This window comes from Ambystoma mexicanum, chromosome 6q, assembly GCF_040938575.1.
Source record: "Ambystoma mexicanum isolate Mex_15411 chromosome 6q, UKY_AmexF1_1, whole genome shotgun sequence".
NCBI classification, from domain to species: domain Eukaryota; kingdom Metazoa; phylum Chordata; class Amphibia; order Caudata; family Ambystomatidae; genus Ambystoma; species Ambystoma mexicanum.
The window spans coordinates 847,237,783-847,252,924 of record NC_090937.1 but is presented as its reverse complement, the minus strand read 5'-3'; the positions used below and the strand labels follow the sequence as shown (position 1 = coordinate 847,252,924).

The following is a 15,142-nucleotide window of genomic DNA, read 5'->3' as shown; positions in this document are numbered from 1 at the left end:
GGAAAACGTTACAGCAGTTGATGGATCTCAGCTATCATCCGGCCCAGTAACGCACTACACCGAGAAGGTTACGCTTCTGTATCAGGACGGTCAGAGAGAGGACATCACCTTCGGTTCTCCTCAGTTCAAGATGATATCGGGAATGCCCTGGCTGGAGATCCACAATCCTAAGACTAACTGGCGTAAAAGGGTTCTGACCTTTCTACAAGACTGTGTCGACACCGGTTACAAAAAAGGACCCCCATTAAAAGGTTTCACTAACACAGGATCAAAGAAAACAACCATAGTGGGCCTCACAAGTTCGTTATCACCTGAATACCTGGATTGCCAAGATGTTTTTCAGAAGGAGCAGGCAAACCCCTACTATACGACTGCCAAATTGCTCTTTTACCCGGAGCCCAAGTTCCCTGTAGCTGGATTTACGCCTTAGCAGAACAGGAAAACCAACATCTAAAAACACACCTTGATCAGTATCTAGCAAACGGCTTCATCCGTCCGTCCAAGTCCCCCGTATCCTTGCCCCTCTTTTTTGTGCCCAAAAAGGAGGGAGACCTGAGAACTTGTATGGACTAAAGGGCACTTAACCAGATCACGGTAAAAAAACGGTACCCGTTACCACTTATCCCTGAACTTTTCGATCAAGTCAAAAACGCTCAGATTAATACAAAACTAGACTTGCGAGGGGCCAACCATCTGTTAAGAGTAAAAAATGGGGACGAGTGGAAGACAGCCTTTCGTACAAAATATGGCCTTTATGAGTACCAGGTCATGACCTTTGGGCTATGTAATGCCACCGCAGTGTTCCAATTCTTCATGAACGACATGCACCACAAACTATTGGACGTCTGCGCACTTGTCTAAATCGATGACATTCTCATCTACTCAGCCACCAAGGAGGACCACATCAGTCATGTTCGGGCAGTCTTAGAAAAACTATGACAACACCAGTTATACGCCAAACGTGAGAAGTGCTTCTTTCATGTGACAGAAGTAGAATTCCTCGGGTTTGTACTCACATGACGGGGCGTAAGCATGGACACTCGCAAGGTAGATGTTAGTCTCCGCTGGGCTTCACCAACATCCACAAAAGGAGTAAAGAGTGTGCTCGGGTTCGCCAACTTTTATCGTCGATTTATTCCCGGGTTCTCTCAGATCGTCCACCCAATCACCTCTTTGCTACGAAAAAATAAACAATGTCATTGGTCTGCAGAAGCAGAGGAAGCTTTCCAAAAACTAAAACAACCATTCACAACCGCACCAGTTTTACGACATCCCCAACCAGAAATACCATACGTGGTCGAAACCGATGCTTCTAACGTAGCAATGGGAGCAGTCCTGTCCCAACGACACCCTGATACCGGAAAGTTGCATCCCGTGGTGTTCTGGTCTTGTAAGTTCTCTGCCCCCTGAATTGAACTATGCCATCACTGATAAAGAATTATTGGCAATTAAGGCAGCATTCAAAGCATGGAGACATTATCTTCTCGGAGCTACACATACAGTTATCGTCATCACTGATCATCGTAACTTTGGTGTGCCCTCTTTTTCGCAGAATCCAACTTCGTTATTACCTACAGACCCGGAGTATGCAACGGAAAAGCAGATGCCTTGTCAAGCTTCAGCAAGGAAGAAGAGGCATTCACTACACCAGACCCCGTGTCCATCATCCCTGAAGGACGGATCCTAAGCATTATAGCCACAGCCGCCTCTTTAGAAGACTTAAAATCTGGTCTGCAACATCTGATGAATCAAACAGCACAACAGGACTGGCTATCGAAAGGAGACCGATATACTATTGTGAACAATCTACAATACTTTCAAGGACGGTTGTACATCCCAGATAAAAAACTAGAGATCAGATCATAGCAAACTATCACGATTCTTTAGTAGAAGGGCATCTGGGAATACCAAAATCCCTGGCTAAAATAAAGAAAAACTACTGGTGGCCAACTTGGCGAAAAGACATTGCACAGTTCATCGCACCTTGTGGTGTTTGCGCACAACACAAGTCCCAAAAACAAAATCCTGTAGGTCTTCTACGCCCTTTGGTAGTACCCCCAGTGCCATGGCATACGTTGTCAATGGATTTTATTACAGATCTTCCATCCTGCAACGGATACAACACCATCTTAGTCATCGTAGACCTGTTCTCCAAAATGGCCCACTTAATCCCTCTAAAGGGTCTTCCCACTGCATCTACTCTGGCCACTGTGTTTCTGGAAGAGATTGTTCAGCTACATGGATTCCCATCCATATTAATATCAGACCGAGGGACTCAGTTTGTCTCTGCATTTTGGAAAAGATGTTGCAAAATCACCAAGATCGACCTTCGGTTGTCTACATGCCATCATCCTCAAACCGATGGCCAGACCGAACGGACCAACCAGCCCCTAGAGCAAAAGATAAGGTGTATGCTGCAACAAACCAAGGATACCTGGAAGGATATACTATGGTTAGCGGAATACGCATACAACAACTCCATTCATACCAGTACTGGGCAAAGTCCTTTCTACACAGTGCACGGACGACATCCAATGACATCCGTTTTTGATCCACCCGAGCCACTGGAGATGCCAGCTGTAACAACCTTACACAAGACCATCACCCAGGTTCTTAAGGAAGCAGCAGAACATCTAGCCAGAGCTAAGGAGAGACAAAAGCAGTTTGCAGAACGACACAGAAGGGTATCTCCAAACTATCAAGTTGGAGACAAGGTTTGGTTAGCATCCAAAAACATTCCTCTGAAAGGACCACAGGCCTTCCGGCCCAGATACTTGGGACCTTACACCATCAAGGCTGTGATTAATCCTGCTGCCATGAAGTTAGAATTACCATCCCACATGTGAATCCACCCTGTATTCCATGTCTCCCTCTTAAAACCAATGAAACCAGGTACACGGATCGACTCTCCACCGGATCCCGAGATAGTAGATGGAGAACCAAAATACAAAGTCAAAAGCATCCTAGACTCTAAGATAGTCTGGTCCAAATTACACTATCTTATAGACTGGAAAGGCTATAGACCTCAAGACCGGACGTGGGATCCCAGTGAGCATGTCCACGATCCACGATTGATCAGGTTGTTCCATCGCAACAACCCCAGCAAACCAGGAGAGGTATCACCCTTGAGAGGGGCCTTGAGGGGGAGTGCGGTCATGATCACTGTCCCAAGAACACAGACACCACACCATCAAGTGATGGGGGTAATGGGTCACAGGATGCATGTACACAGGGGGCCTTTGGCGCCAGGCTCATGTAAAAATATAAACAGGAACGCTATATTATGGTGCAACAGTGCTTCATTCACAAGAACTTTTCCACGTGCTTTTATTTCGGGAGCATTTCTACGAGCATACTTGTTGGGTGTAGCTCTCCAGGCCCAGGCTGCACATGCAGACTCCAGGAGTGGCAGGGTGTGGCAAGCAGGCCAGGACTGGTGGGCGTGGCCTCAGGAGCTCAGCTATATAAGCTGCTCTAGCCCCAATGCCAGCGCTTCTCATTGACATGCAACGTGACGCTCACCGCCACTTGGACCAGCTTACTTACCTTTCAGTGGTATCGGGCGTTATCCTGCACACTCACCTCCCGGAATCCGTCGCTCATCATCGCATCTGCATACTCATCCTCTGGAACCCAGCGACCTTAATCCTGACACTGTGCTCCTCATCCACGAAGTTGATTCCTGTGAAAGAAGACGAAAGACAAGGTTACGCAAGTCATCACCCATCAGTCTAAAGTTGCGCTGCATTTGAACAACGCGCGCAGCGCTAGAAGACCACTTACCTGTTACCGGACCACTGTGGGCCCATTCCTTGTTCACTCCGACTGCATCTCAAGCTCCGCAACTGCTGCAGGATCTGCAATACCACCTACATGGAGAGAGCAAAAGAACAACATTAAAGACGGAGCGAACAACAAAACTTCAAACAAACTATACAAATACAGCGAAAGCAGGCTGAAAGCAAACTATACAAATACAGCGAAAGCAAGCAGAAAGCAAACCAACTATACAAATGCAGCAAAAGCAGGCTGAAAGCAGACAGAAAGCAACAGGTGGGGAAAGACAGAAACAAGCAGAAGCACTCACCTGGAGAGAAGTGGATTAGTTGCAGCTGGACTGGACTACCACGTGCAGGGACCAGTGAAGCAACTTGGTCCCAGTCAGACAAGCGCCCCTGCCAGAAGTAGCAGGACGGAGAGCTCATCAACAATAATAATCAGGTGAGCCTTCTAGGAGCAGCGCAACCTGCGGGAATTACGTCCTAGGAGGAAGGGTCTAGAAGGGGACCTGAATTACAGACTGCGATACGCACGTCCCTTTATATTCTCACAGGAGCAGTCCTGAGCAGCGCTGCCTATTGCTGCAGTTCACGGGATAATTGCAGAGGGAGAAGCCAAACTAGGGGGAGCCTAATTCCCAGAAGGGCTGCAACCATGCCCCAACGCCTCCGCAGAGGCCAGGTGAGCGTAACAGGCAGGTTGGGAGGGTGATGTGGAATACGTTGGAGGAACATCGAGTTGATAGAACGTTACCAGTTGTTAAGTAACTTGTTCTTCGAATGGATTGTGTTCTCCAACGTATACCACATCTTTGACAGAATCCCAAAGCAGTATCCGTGAATGGAGCAGGGAGAAGAATTTGGATATACCCAATCAAATGGCAGAATAGAGCACTGGTTTACCAAAGGCCATATCTTGATCATGGAAAGCATCCAGGGAGTAATGCTTGACAAAGGTGTGGATGGAAGACCACGTTGCAGCATCACAAATATTTTTAACAGGAACTCCCCTTTGTAGGGCTGTGGCTGTAGCCACACCCCTGGTGGAGTGAGCTTGCAAACCCTCAGGAGGGTCCTTGCCAGCCAATCTGTAACATTTAGAAATGGTGAGGATAATCCACCTGGACAAGATCTGTTTGTTAACAGCCTGGCCCAATCAGTGTCCAGTGTATCCCAGAAAATGTTGGTTGTCCACTCTGACCCTGGACATCCTAGAAATATAAAAGCTCAAAGCTCTCCTAGGGTCCAACCTATGTAGTCTCTCCTCTTCCTTACCAGGATGAGGAGGAGGATAGAAAGCAGGAGGTACCACCTTCTGGCTCAAATGAAACTCAGACACTACCTTAGGTAGAAAGGAAGGACGTACCCTCAGTACAACCCTATCCCTGTGGAACACAGTAAAGGGTGGCTTAGACGAAAGTAACTGCAACTCACTCACTCTGCGAGCAGATGCAACTGCAATCAAGAAAACTGTCTTGAAGGTCAACAGTCTCAAAGGACAAGAGTGCAAAGGTTTAAACGGAGCACCAACTAAGAACTTCAAGACTAGATTCAGATCCCAAACCGGCATCTGAAAAGGGGACAGCGGGAACACATTTGTGAGCCGTTTTAGAAACTGGGCAATCAAAGGAATCTTAAAATAAGAACATTCTTCAGATGAGCGCTTGAAAATAGACAACGCCGCCAGATAGCCTTTAATGGTATCCACTTGAAGACCCTTGTGGGCCACAGAAAGCAAGAAAGAAAGAACCATTGGAATGGAACACTGAAAAGGATCAACATTGCGTCCTCTGCACTAGTCGCAAAACTTACGTCAAGAGCAATGGTACAGGTATTTGGTTGCCAGACGCCTGGCCGAAAGCAACACCTCCATCACGTCATCCGGGAGGTCCAAATCCTTATATCTCAACCTTTCAGAAACCAAGCGTGAAGGTTGAGAGTCTTGACCTCTGGATAGAGAACCTGACCCCCCCGCCCCTTCGCGTGCGAGAAAAGATCCTCTGTGTGAAGAACACAGCATGGAGGTCAGATGGACATTTCTAGAACATCCGGGATCCACCGTCTCCTGGTCCATTCCGAAGCAATTAGGATCATCTGGGACCTGAACCGCCGCAACCTCCTTAGAACTTGAGGAATGACAGGGACCGGAGGAAACGCGTACAGAAGTGGGAATTACCAATCCATGACAAATGCGTCCCCTAAAGGTCCTCTCGGAGGAAATTCTCTTGAGCAATATGTTTCGCATTACGGTTGGCACCGGTCGCGGCACCAGTCACGAACAGCTCCACTTGAGGGGTTCCCCAAAAGGCAAAGATCTCCTGAAGGACTTTCTGAGCCAACTCCACTCGTGGGAGACTCCGCTCTGCCTGCTTAGAGCATCCGCTGCCGTATTCTCCTCTCCGGCCAGATGAAGTGCCGAGAGCGAGATTCCATGCTGTATTGCCCAGAATCAGAGCTGCATTGCCTCCCTGCACAGCGGGAGTGACCCTACACCCCCTTTTTTGAGATAATGCATGGCCACTGTGTTGTCCATCATGATCAGGACACTCTTCGCGCACAGCAGAAAAGCCGTCAGGGCTAGCCTGATGGCGCTCGGCTCCAAAAGATTTATATGAAGTCTGGACTCTGACGGAGACCAACGACCGCTGGCAGTCAGCTCATTGGCTTGAGCCCCCCATCCTGTGAGGGAAGCATCCGTCACTACCGTCACCTCCAGCCATGGTTGCCAAAACCTCTCTCCCTTCATCAGATTCCCTTCGCTGGCCCATCACAGAAGATCCCGTGAGACCTTGAGCAGAATCTGAAGGAGATCCGACATCTTGCCTGAGAATTGGGACTACTGCGTCCTGAGGGCCCATTGAAGGGATCTCATCCGTAGTCTGGCCTCTGGTACCAGAAAAATGCAGGATGCCATGAGGCCGAGCAACCTTAAGAATTCGAAAAGACGGGAGACTCGGGGCATGCTGAAATTTATCGACCATCGGGACAATGTGAGGAGCCCTCACCCTGGGTGGCAAGCACTTCCCAAAGGACGTGTCCAACACAGCCCCGATGTACTGGAGCTGTTGGGAAGGTGTCGTATGCGACTTCTTGAAATTGAGGGAGAAGCCCAGCTTCTGAAGGGAGTGGCAGGTGAGACAGATGATCCAAGGGTTGTTCGAGAGAACTTGCTCTGATTAGCCAGTCGTCCAGGTAGGGGTAGACGTGAACCCCCCGCCTCCTGAGATACGCAGCCACCACCACCATGAGCTTGGTGAAGACCCTCGGTGCAGAGGTCAACCCAAATGGCAGGACCCGAAACTGAAAGTGCGAGTTGCCAAAGGTGAACCTCAGGTATTTCCTGTGCTTTGAATGGATCGGCACATGAAAATAAGCATCCTATAGGTCCAATGACACCAACCAATCCTGAAGTCAAGGGCTTAAAAGGACCTGAGAAAGAATGACCATCTTGAACTTATCCTTCCTGAGGAACTTGTTTAAGCAACGCAAGTCCAAGATGGGTCTCAATCCTGAGTCTTTCTTTGGAATCAAAAAATAAGGGGAATACCAGCCCTTGTTCCTCTACGCCACAGGCACTAGTTCTATAGCGCCTTTCTCCAGCAAGGTCAAGATTTCCTGCACCAGGAGCGTATCCGGAATCTTCAAAGAGAGTTTCCCCAATGGATTGTCGTGACGCCGATTTAGGAAGGGTAGGCAGTAGCCGCGGGCTATTGTTTCCAGAACCCATGCATCTGAAGTAATGGCTTGCCACTCTTCGAGATGCTGAGACAGTCTGCCCCCAACCGGCAAACCAATGGGACCTGGCCTCATAGCTGTTTTGAAGCCACTGTGGCAGCACCTGAAGACAAAGAGGTAGCTGCCTGAGCAGCTTTGGCAGCTCTTCCCCGTCCATCCCGGGTAGTTTTACGGTGGCCCCTTTGACTGGCTGTTCCTCTCGTTCTACCAAAAGAGGAGTAGAAACGAAAGGAACCCCTTCACTGCTGTTCCCTAGGACAAAAACGCAGAGGTTGACGCACAGCTGCGCCCAAAGATTTTGCAGCTGCTTTGGAGGTCTGCAACCTCTCAAGGCTCTCGTCAGCCTTGCTGCCAAACCAATGAGAAACATCAAAGGGCATGTTGAGAAGACGGGCCTGCACGTCCCGTGCAAAGCCCAACTTCCGCAACCACCCAAACCTGCGTATCACAGTGCTCGCAGCCATGGACCGGCTGACACTGTCTGCCGTGTCCAACCCAGACTGAAAGGATTCACACAAGGCATAGCAAGAGACAATTCCACAGAGTGTGTGAAAATTTGGCCAAGGCACAGGTGGAGTTGGACGATTTAAGGGCCATGCTCCCAGCCGTAAATACCTTGTGGGCCCATCCATCGAAGCGCTTGTCGTCCCCATCAGGAGTGATGGTAGTGTACGCTGCCTGCCTCGAGTTGGCCGTGGCCACCTGAACCACCAAACTCTCAGGAGTGGGGTGAGTGGATAGGTAGCCAGAAGAGAATCTGGGGTGTTCCAAGCAGCAGCCACCCTTTTCTGTAAAGCCACGTGAAAAGGCAACACTGGGTCAGTGGACAGACCCTGATCTAAAATTTTAGTCAGGTCATCCTGATCGAATTCAACTGGAGGGCCGAGCCACCCCAGGTACTCCGTAACCCTCAACATCAACCTCCTATAGGAGGACTCAGGATGAGTCCCAGGTTCTGGCCTGCCAAACTCCATCTCAGGAGAGGTGTCGAGGCCACTGGCATCATGTACAGACTGACACAGATCCTCAAATTGACTGTACTCCGAGAAACCCATGTCAGGAGCTTCAGGAACGTCAGGAGCATCAAGAGGCTCCACCTCCACATCAGACATCTCCCCATCCTCATAAATACCTTGAAGAGAATGAAAGAACTCTCTCCTAGGTACAGGGGTAAACCTGGAGTCCACAGGGGACCTCACCATCTTAGCCAGAGCCTTTCTCGGAGGATCCACAGCTCTAGTGACCTCCACTGGCAAATTCAGACCAGTTGTCCCCGATGGCGTCAAGGGCACTGACGGCTTCGGCGTCGACAATGGCGCTAAGGGCCTGGTCGAGGGTAAGGCTCTGACAGTCCCACTCGATGGGCACAGCGCCGACAAGTCGACACCTTCCTCGACACCTTCCCAGGCTTCGACCTTCCCGGTCTCGCTGGGGATGAGGACCTTGACCTGGATCTGGCACGTCTCAGGCGATAATCCGGAGCCTTGTCCGAACGGGACCTTGACGGTTCCCAAAGCTTATCACGCCGACCGCCCGGGCCCTAAGGCGCTCGAATGTCGGACCGAGACTGATTCCCGCCAGCTTCACCAGAAGGCACGGATGGGGCAGTGCCCTGAGATTGAAACATCTCCAACATTTTCTCCCTGAATGCCTCCCACTCCTCCCGACTAGAGTATTTAGTGGGGAAAGTCACTTTCCTCATGGAGCCATCATCCGACGAGGACGGGGAAGGCGACCGGTGACGCCGCTCCCAGGAATCCCTCAACGAGGAAGACGAGTGGCGAGAGCCACTCTGGAACCGAGATCCCCTGGACTCCCTCTGACAGCGAGTCACCCCTCGAGTCATCGGTGGAAACACCAGATTTCTTGGATTTACGGGGTTTGGATACCCGACCTACCTGCAACTTAACTTTACGCTGCCGCAAGGCCTTGCCAGTCAATGACTGGCATTTCGAGCAGTCGTCGGCGTCATGGCTCTCACCCAGAAACCACAAGAAGATACGGTGCGGATATGTGATGGATATCTTGGACTTCCAGTCCCTGCACTTCTTAAAGCCCGCCCACCTGGTCTGAGGGATCGAAGAAGACATCAAAAATTATAACACAAGGCGTGCCGAGTTCTCGAAGCAAACAAGGTTGCAGAAAAACGGAACTGAGGCTACGGGCGCCCTGCGTCCTACTTACAACATCCGACGACATCACCCTCGACGGAGGCCTTCGAGGGACATCGACTCAACGCCACCGACACGGGTCGCCCTCTGCCGAAACATTTCCGAAGCAGCACAGCTGTGGACATTACATGTCAAAGATATGGAATATGTTGGAGGACACAATCCATTCGAAAGAGGTTTTTCAGGTCCAACCAGGGAATAAAATCTCCCACGGGTAACTGAGAGAGTAATGTTTCCCAAAATGGAGGAAGCGACAGAGAAAGAGGAGGCCGAGAGGGGTACTTTGGGTTTCGCGGAAGCGGGTGAAAAACCTACCATTTCCCTACCCTCTAAACCTAATGAGCAAGAACCCGACACCCTGCCTGATTTAGCCTTCACCCAGAGAAACGACCCTCTATTAGACAAAGCCTTTTTACATGTAAAACAGAATCGGATGGTCAGGGAAAAGGCAGACTTTTTTTTCCTTCTAAAACATGGATTATTCTACAGATGGGACACTACCGCCGAAGGCTTAACAAAAACACTGTTAGTGGTTCCCAGGAGCCACAAGCAAGTGGTCCTTGAAATAGTCCACTTCCACCTCACAGGAGGACATCTGGAAACACTCAAATCCAAGCCCACATAAGCAATACATTCTACTGGCCAGGGATTCATGCGGACATTAAGAACTTCGTCCAGGCCTGAGAGATCGGTCAGCGAACTAGTACCCACTTACCATCACCAGCTTCATTAAACCCTTTACCCATTATTGAGATTACAGTCAAGTCAGTTAAACAATGCTTTATTTGGGCATTTTTACCATCAGCATGCACAATTCATTGCATAATCCACAGTCAGGATTAAAACAACCCCTATGGTGATTCACATAAAATATCATAAAAACCTCTGGACATCAAAATAAAATCAAACATTAGATACAATCTTCCTACGTACCCAGGCGCGGTACACATATTTGGCAACTAAATAAATGTAATTAGTTGATACAGTGGACCGGCATAAGGCAACCTCTTCACGGCTGCTTCTGACACATTCTTTCTTGAACAGTGGACCTAAAAACATTTTCCTTAGACCACGATAGCATTTGCAAAATAACAGGAATAATAATAATAATTTCATTTTGACAATCATAAGCTATAGTTTGATTCTACTAGAGAGGTTGTCCTTTGTAAAAGGAAATGGCAAATGGGCATATATGTACGTATGTATGGAATTTATAAAGTGCAAACGTGCCTGGGAAGCAATAGCGCACTGTACAGAATTGTGACACTCTGGGGGTGAGAAGTAAGTGTGAGGGGCTGTGGTGAATGGAGGGTTGCAGAGGAGCCCCAGTCCTTCAAGGCGGTCTGGGGGTTTTAGAGGAGTCTAGCTAGTAGCAGGATGTGTCTTTGGGTGCATCCCAAGCGTAGGATGGATAGGGGCAGTCTTATTTGTATTCGTAACTTATTCCAGAGACTAGGTGTGCAGCAGAAAAGACAGGTTTCGTTATTTTCCCTTTCTTTTTCAGCCTGGAGAGATTGTGGCTTTTGGTGGTGAACTGGCCTCCAGAGAAGGAGAGTTTCACAGCCTCCAGAGAAAATGAGTTTCACATCCAGGCAGAAATGCGTTTTGTTTTGGCCGTCTTGAAAATGGCACAAGCTGCCTTGAACAGGATGCATTCTAGAAGGAGTAGACAGTGTAGCTCCCTGAGGCTGGGTGTTATGTAGTTGAATTTGGTCAGTTCTTGGAGGAGGACTGCTTCCTGGACTCCTGAAAATAAGGCACTGGGACCGTCCATGTGAGAGGCGAGCAGGGCTTGGACACATGTTGTGAAACTCATGACGAGGGAATGGTAACTGAATGTGAAAGGGTAATTCAAAGACTAGTCAAACAAGTGTTTCAGGGCTCCACAATACAACAGACGTGTTAGTGGGTGGGGCGTAAAGAAGTTGACAGGATTACAGTGAGAAATCAGGCTCCATCTAAGCAGCTCATGAGCAAGGAGGAAGATGGTCGAGGGGTGCATGAAGAAAGTAAAGCAGAATTAAGATTCAAATAGACAAAAAGCAAATGCTAACAGTAGTGCAAGATTAGCTTGTCCCTTGGGTTAAACAGAAATAATTGTGACGGATGATCTGTATCTAAAGATCCTTACAATCGCAGCCCACAATCTAATATCCTACAATAAGTCACGTATTTATTCAGAAGATAAGTCATTAAATTTGACAGGAAATATCCGACATTGATCAAAGCGCATCACGGAGTGTGTTGAGACCCAGCAGCACATGCCTGATCAAACACAGAACATATTACACATAATTGCAGTCGAATTTCTAATCCATTATCATCACCACCCTAGGATGGATTTCACCCGCGCGCAACAGTCAATGTTTACCTGCTAATTAAAAGCAAATACGCTTGTCACAAAAACACTAAGCGTATATCTGGCATCTTATCAACTCGCTTAAAAACAAGTAAATACATGTATTTTCATTTTCTCCAATTAGAGGACATGGCCCAAAATGAACTCACTTTTCCTTTCTGTTCTGTTTGTGCTCTTCTCTGGCAAGCTGTGCCGCTTTTCTGCTGTAAGGATGTATGACTTTCTTCTCCTGTTTCCCCTTGCCATGTGCTACTTTTGGCTGAAAAAGAAACATAGAACGTTCATCTGATTTTATTTTGCATAGATTTTTCATTTTAGAGAGGCCATTTCCTTGCTTCAAGAGCTCTCAACCATTGGGACAGGTAAAAAGCAAGTTAGAAGGAAAAGCTTGGAGTTCTGGTTTTAAAACTACTGGCCAATCACGCCATACCTCAAATGTGATAGACCACAGCGTCTCTCCTGGGCTAAATCTAACTTGGTAAACAGAAACTAGGTCCTGCACAATCCACAATTACCATATTCGATAATCAAAACCTCCATCAACTATCTCAATCTCACACGCTAACAATTTACTTAGAAATTGCACACTGCAATACACCAAGCCAAAAAACGACGTACATTTTTATGGGATTTGGCTTACACAAGTGCCTTCTATTACGTAACTCAGCAAACTGGTACCAGTTAAACTACCTCCATAGAGGTAGAATATTTGCCGTTTTAATTACTTTTAACACCAGCAAAACTCAACCAAGTTGTGGATAATGTGCAATTACTTTTCCTCCTGCCAACTTTGATCACACGTATACCTCCCAGAATGGAAATGTTAAAAAAAACTCTGATTTTTGACTTGAGTGGCTCAAAAACCTTCTGCTCTGATACAGTGCGTCTACGTGACTTCAGACACTTTACTGAATCCCACAGCACACATTCCTAACAGACCTGACAATGCTGGAACTTACACAAATAGATAGTAGGCTCACCAGGCCTGCCATATCCAAGACATACTCTTCAAAAGGACAGGCCTGATCTTACCCCCACTCCTCTAATTTTCTCGAACCATAAATTCCTACCAACCACCATTATGAGAGTAAAAAGAAAATGGGCAAGACAACCTTGTGCATATTTTACACCAAGTACTAAACAATAAACCAAGATGTAATTCCTACAACAGATTCCTGCTCAGTTCACAGGGGCTCTCTCGGGTTAAAGTCAATACCAACACCCAATAAAACTAAACAACATATGTAAAATTGCCCCTCTATAGTTCAAGTACAGCAAATAAAAAAGAAATCTCTGAATTTAAAACAAGATGGGTAAAAAGGCAACAGTGATGTCTGTACATCAAAATATGTATACAGGGCTACCATAAACATTATGAACAAATACAGGAATACTATTTCAACAGTTTGGGAAACAATAAACGACCCCATAGTACGCCAACAAATTATCCTCAAAGTCACTTAAATTACAGAGGATCTTTCGAATGCTCGACAGAATTGTATCCCGACAACCAATCCTAACATTGTCAAATCAGAAACAGACCACTGAACTCTCTACCTCAAACAAAACACAACTCTACCTAGTCCGACAGATAAGTGGTGTTTCAGCCACTTTTACCCCCCACAAATAGGCAAATACACCCAAATAATAAACATAGGGAGTTAAAATAGCCCCCAAAGAAATATAGGAATCAGACACGCAAGACCTTGTGCCCCTGCTTACACAAACGCAGCTCCATGTATTTGTTTGGATCAGTAGTGCACTTAGTACCAAAAGGAAGAAACTACTATTATAACTGCCTGATCAGAAGAAGTAAACATGCATCTTTAAATGAGCATGAATAACAAGGTTCAAGGAAATAATTATTACAAAAAATTCCAGTTAAAACATATTTATACTCGCTTGTAAGATACTCTCTTTGGAAATTCAACTTAAATTTGTACTCCCACTTCCAAATCTCATCTGGATTACTGACTCTGCCAGTGTACAGCAGCAAGGATCAGAGGTTACTGGTGTAAATGTGTACTATTAGGTGAGCGGTTCGGTAACGTATTATTAGGGCATTATAAGGTAAGAGAGGAGAAGGTGGTACCACGAGGCAGTCAGCCAGCCAATCACGCCAAAGTGCATTTGGGTCTCCTTGGAGACTAAGCACAGGGAGTTTCGGGAACCTCCCACACTTCCTGGCCACCCCAGACACTCGGGCACCAGAGGCGGTCTTTAGTCCTGAAGCCCGCCAAAGGGACCAAGTTGGTGTGCATAGAAACTCTAGAAGGACCTTTCCAAAATGAAATGGGGAAAAAAGAAGACCGGGACCAGTTTAAACAAAGGGGGCTCAGACGACATCTTGAAAAACATGAAACATGGCTCCTGCGATTTTTAGCTAGCGGTGTTCGCGGTCGGGAAAAATCATAGTAGTTTGTTGTAAAACCACTGCCACCAGCCATTTGATAGGAAAGGGTAGCATTTGACGGCTACATGAGTTTCTAGACATAGGGGATACTAGGTAACCCCTCCCTAAATATCTTCCTTCCCGAGCCCGTCGCTCATCCGTCTCCAACTCCCTCAGGGTCAGCCGCTTCTCAAAGCAACGAGCTGGGGGTAGATCTCTCTCCGCGGCAGGGGCCTCCCGCTGGAACAGCCTTCCTGCCTCCCTGAAACTTGAGGAGAACCATCTCCGGTTCCGGAAGCACCTCAAAACCTCCCTCTATGCCTCTGCCTTCTCTGTCCCTCTCCCCTGCTAAATTCTACACTGAAATTGCACTGAATCTGCAACTGGGCCACTCTCACCGACCTCGGTCCTGGGCCCAGCCACTCTCCACTTGCACTGCCTCCCTGGCATCGCATCCCCTGCACTGCGGGACTGTCTCTGTATCCCTACAGCCCCCCCTTCCCAGCACTTGCCTGCACCTACCTTGCACTTGCCACCAGCTGGCCCTATTTATTTATTTATTTTTATTCTACTTACTTGTACTGCACTTCCCCCTCCCCTTGCACTTTTTCCCTTCCCCTACCCCTGCACTTGCGCGGTCTGAATGATACCTGACCTAGTAGGATCGTTGTCTGTCTTCCCCTTGTTTCCCCCCCGCCTCGTCGCG

General features: G+C 47.7%; 1 protein-coding gene across 1 annotated transcript in view; it reads right to left on the bottom strand.

Moving 5' to 3' along the window:
- The window catches only part of TMA16 (translation machinery associated 16 homolog), a 207,827-nt gene that overhangs the window by 170,439 nt on the left and 22,246 nt on the right, over window positions 1-15,142 (bottom strand). The window contains exon 2 of the mRNA XM_069631374.1: window positions 12,194-12,303. Within this exon, the coding sequence (XP_069487475.1) occupies window positions 12,194-12,303 (110 nt within the window). The remainder of the gene's footprint in view (window positions 1-12,193; window positions 12,304-15,142) is intronic.